Source organism: Canis lupus, chromosome 38, assembly GCF_048164855.1.
Source record: "Canis lupus baileyi chromosome 38, mCanLup2.hap1, whole genome shotgun sequence".
NCBI lineage: Eukaryota > Metazoa > Chordata > Mammalia > Carnivora > Canidae > Canis > Canis lupus.
In genome coordinates, this window is record NC_132875.1 from 22,999,201 (window position 1) to 23,008,686 (window position 9,486).

General features: G+C 45.6%; 1 protein-coding gene across 1 annotated transcript; it reads left to right on the forward strand.

The window, feature by feature from the left end:
- On the forward strand, positions 1-8,391 carry PPP1R15B (protein phosphatase 1 regulatory subunit 15B). Its single transcript, XM_072814862.1, has 2 exons — positions 1-2,330; positions 5,768-8,391. Exons 1-2 carry the CDS (start codon positions 423-425, stop codon positions 5,987-5,989), a joined length of 2,130 nt encoding a protein of 709 aa, XP_072670963.1. The 5' UTR covers positions 1-422; the 3' UTR covers positions 5,990-8,391.
- Positions 8,392-9,486: the final 1,095 nt, after the last annotated feature.

Sequence of the window (9,486 nt, forward strand, 5' to 3'; positions counted from 1 at the left end):
CGGCCGCCATCCTGCGTACCGTCCCCCAGCCTGCGGCTGTCCTGCTCCGCGCCGGCCCCGCGGCCATTTTGGGCTTCGCGTCGCCCCGCGCCCGCCTGCGCAGCCCTTCCGGGGTCTCGCTGCCAGGCCTTTAAGGGCTCGTCCGTCGCGGGCGGGCGCCGCGGTCGCCGCAGGAGGCCTCTTGCGAGCAGGACACCTCCGTTCCGCCAGGATGAACGTCCCCTCGGCCAGCGCGCCCAGCGCCTGCCGTTCCGGACTGTGTTCTGCCGCCCGCGGCGGAAGCCGCTCGCCCGTGTGGCTCCTCCGCTGGCCCGGGGACCGGCCCGGGGCCCCGACGCGGCCGCGCGGCGAGCCCGACACCGCTTAGGCCTCTCGGAGCCGCGTCCGACCCGCACCCCGGAGAGACCGCCGCGCACGAGGGCATGGAGCCGGCAGCGGAGGCCTCGCGCCCGCGCTCCCGCTCCCGCTTCCGCCTGCCCTTCCCTCCTCGGCGCCCGCAGCCCGGCCCGAGCCAGGTGCCCGCAGCCCTCGCCCCGGAGCAGCCCGCGGACCGCGGACCGGCTGCCCCCGCCCCGCCGCAGGCTCGGCCCGACCCCTGGACCAAGCTGCTCTCCCCGCTCTTCGCGCCGCTCCCCAGCTTGCTTCGGAAGCTGCTGGCCTGGGGCCGGCTCCTCGGCGGGATGATCCCGGCCAGGTGGGTGGATTTCGCCGCCGGCCACGGCGCTCTCGGCGCGCTGGAGGCTCGGCAGGACCCAGCCGGGGCCCCGGCGCAGAAGCCCGCGTGTTCGCCGCCCCTCGACTGGCTGCAGAAGGGGATGCACCGGCAGTGCTCGTCCCCGGACCCGGACCCGGACCCGGGCCTGGACCTGGACCTCGGAGCCAAGGCGGGAGCCCCGGACCGCGCCGCAAACGCCCTCCTGTTGGAGCCGCAGCCGTGGAGGCTGGAGCTGTGGCCCGGTGGCCCCCAGGCCCCTCTGTGCTCCGCCCGGGAGCTTGGCTCCTGGGCTCCTGGGCCTCTAAAGGTCCAGCGTGTAAGCGGCTTCGGCGTCGTCTCCTATTTGTGGAGCCCCACCCATCTGGACCGCTTGCCCCGGGTGGGGCTCGGCTGTCAGAGCGGCGTGGGAAGCGGCGGGACAGCTGGTTTCCAGACCCTCAGCCCCGAGCGCCGCTGCCTGCCTGAGGATGCTGGTCCTCCCGAGCGGCCGAAGGCCGAGCTCACCTGCGCCTCCTGGCAGGGACGTCCGCCTCTGTCTAGAGAGGGCCTGCCAGAAATCCACCATCTTCGCATGAAACGGCTAGAATTCCTTCAGCAGGCCAGCAAGGGGCAAGCGCTGCCCACCCCAGAGCAAGACAATGGCTACCACAGCCTGGAGGAGGAACAGAACTTGTCCCGGATGGATCTGAAGCCCGGCGGGGACAGTCCCGCACAGTGTGTTCCCTCTGCTGGAGTCGTTCCCAGAAGGGCCCAGGACCCCGCCGAGGAAGACCCCGTGTTATCGGCCAAAGAGGCTCCACTCGCTTTGGAAAGGCAGGGCCCTTCTTCGGAAGGCTGCCCGTCTGCGGGGGTACCTGCTGGGGTACCTGCGTCGAAGGAGCCTGGAGAGGACCAAGTAAGTGTCGGGGACTCCTCAGACCTAGAAGATAGCATTCCCGCCTCCACCAGACCAGCCTGTAGTAACAGATTGATAGATTACATTTTGGGGGGTACGTCCAGTGATCTGGAAACCAGTTCTGATTCCGGAGGTGAGACTTGGGACGAGGAAGCCGAAGATGACGGTTTCGATAGCGATAGCCCACTGTCCGCATCAGACCTCGAACAAGACCCTGAAGGGCTGCACCTCTGGAACTCTTTCTATAGCGTAGATCCTTATGATCCCCAAAACTTTACGGCAACAATTCAGTCTGCTGCCAGAATTGTTCCAGGAGACTCTTCGGACTCGGAGAAGAATTTGTCTGGCAAGTCTGGTCTAGAGAATTCTCCCCAGACTGGAAGCCTTCCTGAGTCTCCTGACTATAATTCCGGGGAGGAAGATGACTGGGAATCTAGTGCAGACGAGGCAGAGAGTCTCCAACTGTGGAACTCTTTCTGTAATTCCGAAGACCCCTACAACCTTTTAAATTTTAAGGCTCCTTTTCAAACATCAGGGAAAAATTGGAAAGGCTGTCGCGACTCAGAGAAGCCGTCTGAGCCCACTGTGGCCATTTCTGATCGTCACACCTTCCTGTCTTGTGAGGTGCAACTATTAGGGAGCCGAGAAAGTGAAGGTCCAGACTTGGTACAGGGTGGAGTCCTTTCTGGAGAAAGACACGCGCGTATCAAGAGAAAAAAGGTTTGTTTTTGTTTTTGTTTTTTTTCTTTTAACGTGCCTGGTAATTTATACTGTTTTGACGTGGTTAAATACAGTAGCATGACTCCTGAAGGCATAAGAGTGTATATTTTGAGGAAGGACTCTATACTTGGATTAAGAAATGACAGCTCCCCACCCCCACCGGACTTAGCACCACCGCCTTCTTCCCTCGTGTGGAATGTTGTTCCTATCCAAATAGAAGATGCTGGGGTAGAATAGATGTTAGCAGGAAAACTCCTTTTTCATTTGCGTTTGTAGCTCTGGGCTGTTTCCATGCAGTCTTCAACTTTTATGGGTCAGGAAAATTACACCTTGTGTGTACACAATTTATTTCTTCTGGAGATTGGTCTGGTCCTGTTACAGCCATAGAGTTTTCAAATGGTATTAATTGTATGTCACTTGCAGACACTTAATATTTTATTTACAGAATAAGTGTCTTCATTCCTCTTAGAGCCCAGAGGGATGATAATACCAAGTAACAAGTTTACCATGAAAGAAGAGACTAAATTACAATATAAAAACTTTGTGACATGTACATGATTTTGATTGACAGTAAAAAAAAAAAATACAGGAAATAGTATTGCTGATTCTTGAGAACGCAATACTAGTTATCATTGGCCACTTACAGGTTACTAATCATTTGTAACAGTGATGGTTACTTGGTTTATCTTGAGTAGTTGCCTCCTGTTCCGAAGCTAATCTTGAAGCTAGTCTGAAGCTAGTCTTAAAACTTCGTGGAACATTTTACTCTTTGAATACATTTGCCAGGTTAATTTTATTTGGGGAAGTCCTTTGAATTGCTTTATTTTTTTTTTCTCCACTGTTTTTTCAGCGGAAGTTAATTAATTGGAGAGAAATTCCCCCAAATACACAGGGTATCTTTTAGTGTAGAGGGAAAGTTTCTGTAGTTTACTATACACTTTACTTGGAAAGAGAAAGGAGAGTAAATTATTATTGACCTCAGATTCTGCCGCATGAGAAAGTTTCGTGTGGACAGTGCCCTAATCTGTTGGTTCCAGATGGCTAGCTTAATCCTTTGAAACTCTTCCTGGGTAGAAAATATCTCTACGTGGTGATTACCTTATGTCCTGCCTGTAGAAGCAGAATAAGGCATATTGAATATTTGGTTCACACTTTTTAATGCTGTCATAAAAGATCTTTTTTTATTTTTAAGGGGACCCTGACAATGACCTATTTAGTGAATAGGTTAAAGAACAAAGGAACAACGGAATGAGCATTTGGTATCTGGAGGCCTGTGTTCCCTCCTGCTGAGTGGTCAGGGCCAAGAAATTTGGGAATACAGCAAAGTAACTTGACTTCTCGTAGCTTTGATTCACGCGTTTATCTGCTGAGAGTGACAATTATAAATGTGTGAATTATCGCATGATTTAAATGGGCTGACTGTATAAAACTCCTAAATCACCGCCTTAATTGTAGCTGTTACTGTTCCGAGACCTCAAGCCAGTCTCATGTCTCATTTTAGCTTACTCATTGAGCAAAAATGAGCTGAGTCAAGTAGATGTGAAACTATTGACTATGAACTAGAAGCAACATTTGTTAAAAGATTATGTCTAGAATATGGTGAAATTATTTGGCAGTCTTTGACTACTTGCCTTTCTTTAGGTATATGGGAGTAATGGGTAGTGCTTGATTCTTAGAATGAGACTTTCAGAGAGGGGAGTTTAAAACGCCCGTGTGTAGTGACAACATAGTGCCCATTGTGGAGGCACACTCAAGGTTTAAGTCCTGATTACTACACCGTAGGGAAGCTGTGTGATTGGCAACAAGGCAGGTATCTATACAATGGAAGTGCTTATAGTAAGTACCGTATAGGGTTTATATGAGGATGAAATGAGATAAAAACTGTAAAGTGCTCCGAAATAAGCCTAGCATGTGGTAAACACTATATAAATGCTGTTGTTATTACTTATTTTTAGTGACACAATGAGTTAGTAACTCTAGAATGCAATATCTAGTAAGATGTTACATTCCTGCTAATTGTCCTCGAGGGCATTCCTTAACTTGTTGTAAAGGGAATGAAAGGAGTAGGCCACGGTGGGATTAGCTGATGTAACTATTGAACATATTTTAAAGCATGTATTTACTTTCTTAGTTTGCTGTGTTGTAAAGAAACTTCAATATTAGAAATTAAGTAGGATTGAAAAAAGAAATTAAGTAGGATTAAAAAGGATAGTCATTCATTACATGAAATCATGTGTTTATAGTATTTACAATTTCATATGTATATAGTGATAGCATATTGAGGAGGAATATAAAGAGGGTTTTTATCTCAACTACAAAGTCTCTTTTAGTAACATAGCCATAAAGATAGGTTAATTAGGCTGCATTTTGTTTACTAAGTAACTTTTCTTATAGTCTGATTACAACAGTAATGATATAAGAGTAATACTACGCGTTCATGATGTAAAAATTGCAAAGCACTGAAAAGTGAAATTGTATTTAAAAGGAAAAAGGGGGATGCCTGGGTGGCTCAGCGGTTAAGCGCCTGCCTTCGGCCCAGGGCGTGATCCTGGGGTCCCCGGATTGAGTCCCACATCGGGCTCCCTGCATGAAGCCTGCTTCTCTCTCTGCCTAAGTCTCTACCTCTCTCTCTCTCTCTCTCTGTGTGTCTCTCATGAATAAATAAATAAAAATCTTTAAGAAAAATAAATAGAAATTTAAAAATAGACTAGAAATCGGTGAAGATCTTTTTAAAGCTTTTGTGCTGTAATAAAAGCATTGACTAACATTGACTAATAACTATTCCAAATATTTCTGAAAAGTTGGGAAACATTTGTCATTTCGGAAGAAGAGTGCCACAGAACTGTATTTCCCTGAGTATTAAGAAAAAAAACCCCAAAACTGATGACTTAAGGAAATTTTCAGTTCCCCATCTGGATTCATTTTATTAACACCAAAAGCCAAGAGGAGGGAGGCGGGATGACACGATGACAGATGGGGGGCAGGAATGTGTGTATATGTGTGAAGGGAATTAAGATGGCATTTGCTCACTTTTTTTTTTTTTAAAGATTTCATTTATTTATTCATGAGAGAGAAAGAGACCGAGACACAGGCAGAGGGAGAAGCAGGCTCCATGCAGAGAGCCCTACACAAGACTGGATCCTGGGTCTCCAGGATAACACTGTGGGCCGAAGGTGGCATTAAACCCCTGAGGCAGCCATCCAGGCTGCCCTGCTCTCTCTCTCTCTCTCTCTCTCTCTCTCTCTCTCTTTTTTTTTTTTTACTAAGTTGCCATCTAATCAATCAGAACTTCCTTTTTTCTTCTGTTAATGGTTCAAACCAAATATTCCTGTAAGATATTTGATATTCTGAAAGTATTAGTAGCAAGAAGGGTGAATTACTTCAATGATGATTTTAAGATCCTAGAGCATGATTAAAATTAGTCTTTGTGTTTATAGGTAACCTTCCTTGAAGAAGTTACTGAGTATTATATAAGTGAAGATGAGGACCGCAGAGGACCATGGGAACAATTTGCACGGGATGCGTGCAGATTCCAGAAACGAATTCAAGAAACAGAAGATGCTATTGGATATTGCTTGACATTTGAGCACAGAGAAAGAATGTTTAATAGACTCCAAGAAACCTGCTTCAAAGGACTTAATGCTTTCAAGCAATGTTAAGATGATTTGACGGCCTCTAACTCAAGCATACGCTAGCTACCTCTTACTTGAGAGGTTTCTTTTACAAACAAAAATTGGCAGCTGTCCTTTTTTTTAGAGGATATGCAACTTGGATCCAGTGACCTAGTTTAATTTTTTTTTTTTTTTTTTTTTTTTTTTTTTTTTGGTAACTGATCCCACTCAGAAATGTCCAGGTTTGAAGACAAGTCCTGGTAAATGAAGGATGAGATGGTGTGATTTCTAATCCTCCCTTTTTTGATTTAGTTGGATGTATTTGGAGTGTCCTGTGCTTGCTGAGGCCAAAAGGGGACCTCTGAAGGTGGAATTTTGTAGTTCAAAATTTATTTCCTTGGGAAACAATATTTATAGGGTTCAAAGCCCATTTTTTCCATTCTAATTTAAATTGTGTGTACCTACCCGAAAACCCTGGGCTCTCCCCATCCAACATTCTAAAGTTAATGGGCTTTTATGTTTTCTCTCTGTATTTTTATTTCAGTGATGTGGTCCTTTTAACTTTGAGCTTAAGAAAATAATCTTGTATATGCTACCAACTTAAATTATTTTGTGTCACGTTTGTTAAAATGACATTTGTTCTCAAAATGACTTGGGGTGAACGTATGTGGTGGGTTTTTATTTCAAGGTTAAGTTCTACCCGAGATATTTCCAAGGACTGCCACAGAATTTAACATGCGTGGTACTCTCTGCTGCTTGGGAAAAGCTGCATCTTTCTGCCAAATTTTACCATCTCACACGTTTCACTCCTGTGCAACCTGTTTCTTGGAGTGGGTGCTGTGTGTGTCACTGTCGTCCCAGTTCCATGGTTCTTTGTATGTTTCACGTTGTAAGACTCCAGAAAGTAATAATTGCATCATAGACATTTCTTTTTTAAATTTAAAAGTCAAGAATTTTCTTAGGAAGGAAGCTAGGAGACTTCTCGGGGCAATTTGGTTTTGTTGTACATGCTCTCAACAGAAGACCAGTGTTATTAATCCCATGCTTCAGCACCGTCACTTTTCAAACCTGTCAGGGTGACACTAGAAACTTGGAAATGGGTAGTTAGGAATTTCCCAGTTTGCAGTGTAAAATACAGACTCCGTCAGCGTCCACACCTGTTGTGTTCTACGTAGTGAGAGAAGTAATTTGTCTCTACTTTCAGGAAAGGACAGTACTGTAGACTTAATAATAGCAAGTCTTCCTAATTTTAGCCCAAAGCTTCCTTTTGAATTGAGGGCTTTGCGGGGGCTGGTTGTCCTTGGTTTATGTACTTGGCTCTCCCTGGTCTGCCTCTGTTAGGCTGAGGCAGTGTTAGCAGCTCCTTGGTGGTCTGTTTTTACCCCCACGTGCCCCTTGTTGTAGGTAATAGAAAACACGAGTAGAACAGGTGACCTCTCAAGTTTGAGCTTATCTCGGTGTGGGAACAGATTTTTTTGTCAGAAGTGCTTGCAGAGTTAACTACCTCAGTTTACAATCTACCTGGTCGTTATTTTCTATCTGGTTTGCTCTAAGAACTGCCTCCAGTGGTAATAGATATATCCGTAAACAAACACACCCAGAGTACTCAGATTTTTGCAGAGCCCTCATTCAGCGCGTGTTGTGCACCTCCATGGTAGGTGATCACAGGGGACACCCTTGCAGAGTCCTGCTCTAACACCGTGAGAACAGGCTGGTTTCTGGCACCAGCTGTGTCAGTTGGAAAGAAGGCATCACCTGCCTTGAATAGCGCTTTCTGAAAATGTATATTCATTCTTTTAAAACCAGACTGAAGTATATACTGTTTTATTTCACAGGCTTAGTCTGAAACCTAGCACCTCCGCATATTTGAAAATAATGGGATAGTTTGACATCTACTGGATTTTAGAAACTTGTTCCCTTGGGATTCCAGCCTCACCACCAAATGAGTAGAAGCTTGGTGAAGGATTCTCCCATTTACTACCCTCCTTTAAAAGAAGTGATAGAGACAGGGCTGTTTTTAAGTTGGACTGAAGGAGAAAAAAATTCTTGTCCTTTCATCCCAATCCTAGTTGTTAGAACACAGTTAAACTTGGAAGTTGTGATTGAACATTGTACACATTTTAAGTCTTGCAATGGTGCTTTAAGTATCAATGTAGCATGTGAAAGGCGTTGTATAGACAGGTAAAATTTCCTTTTCTGAGTGTCCAGTGTGATAACAGCACCTCTTCATCTTTAACTTGAAATCAAAACTATCAGATTTTATTTTTGTATAATTTAAGGAAGGTGAATTTAGGGGACTAGAAGACTCTAAATTGGCTTCTACAGATCCAGTGACTTAAATGTAACCAGTTTGTTGGGATTTTATAGCTAAAATTATATTTGTGTATATAACTTTAACTAATCTGTAAATTGTAATAAATATATTTGCAATTATTAAATGTTACATGATATTTTGGTTCAAGTTTATTATTTTTAAAGATTATTTATTTGTTTATTCATTCATGAGAGACACAGAGAGAGGCAGACACAGGCAGAGGGAGAAGCAGGCTTCCCTGCAGGGAGCCTGATGCAGGACTTGATCCCAGGACCCCGGTATCATGACCTGAGCCAAAGGCAGATGCTCAACCGCTGAGCCACCAGGTGCCCCTCAAGTTTATATGTACTAGTATTTTACATTAGTTTTGGACTTACTGAGCAGAGATTAAATCAAGTATTTCCATAGAGGCACTATAAATTTAAGAGGTACTGAACAAATTGCTGTGGTATAAAAAAGTTCTGTGGCATGGAAATTGCACCTCAGCTTATTGAAGGGGAGAAGTTTTATTTTTTTTATTATTTATTTATTTTTGAGGTTTTATTTATTCATGATAGCCATAGAGAGAGAGGGAGAGAGACAGGCAGAGGGAGAAGCAGGCTCCATGCTGGGAGCCCAATGCAGGACTCGATCCCGGGACTCCAGGATCACGCCCCGGGCCAAAGGCAGGTGCCAAACCACTGAGCCACCCAGGGATCCCAAAGGGGAGGAGTTTTAAGGGATAAATAGAATTGCAAACTACATTTAAATTTTTTAAATTTATTTTTTAAGATTTTGTGTATTTATTCATGAGAGACAGAGGCAGAGAAACAGGCAGAGGGAGAAGCAGGCTCCCCGTGGGGAGACCAATGCAGGACTCGATCCCAGGACCTTGGGATTACAACCTGAGCCAAAGGCAGATGGTCAACCACTGAGCCACCCAGGTGCCCCACAAACTACATTTTAATACGAAATTTTTTTTTTTTAATTTTTATTTATCCATGATAGTCACAGAGAGAGAGTGAGAGAGAGGCAGAGACAGGCAGAGGGAGAAGCAGGCTCCATGCACCGGGAGCCCGACGTGGGATTCGATCCCGGGTCTCCAGGATCACGCCCTGGGCCAAAGGCAGGCGCCAAACCACTGCGCCACCCAGGGATCCCCTAATACGAAATTTTGATTCTTAGAGTATGAAATGCCCTTCTTAGAGACTGGGGATTTGATTCAAAAATTGGCCCCAGTCATCCACTTCTG

Bases quoted from the DNA above. Each gene is read 5' to 3' on its own strand.
- PPP1R15B (XM_072814862.1), top strand. From the start codon at position 423: ATGGAGCCGGCAGCGGAGGCCTCGCGCCCGCGCTCCCGCTCCCGCTTC. The intron at 2,331-5,767 runs GTTTGTTTTTGT...TTGTGTTTATAG, and splicing joins CGCGTATCAAGAGAAAAAAG to GTAACCTTCCTTGAAGAAGT.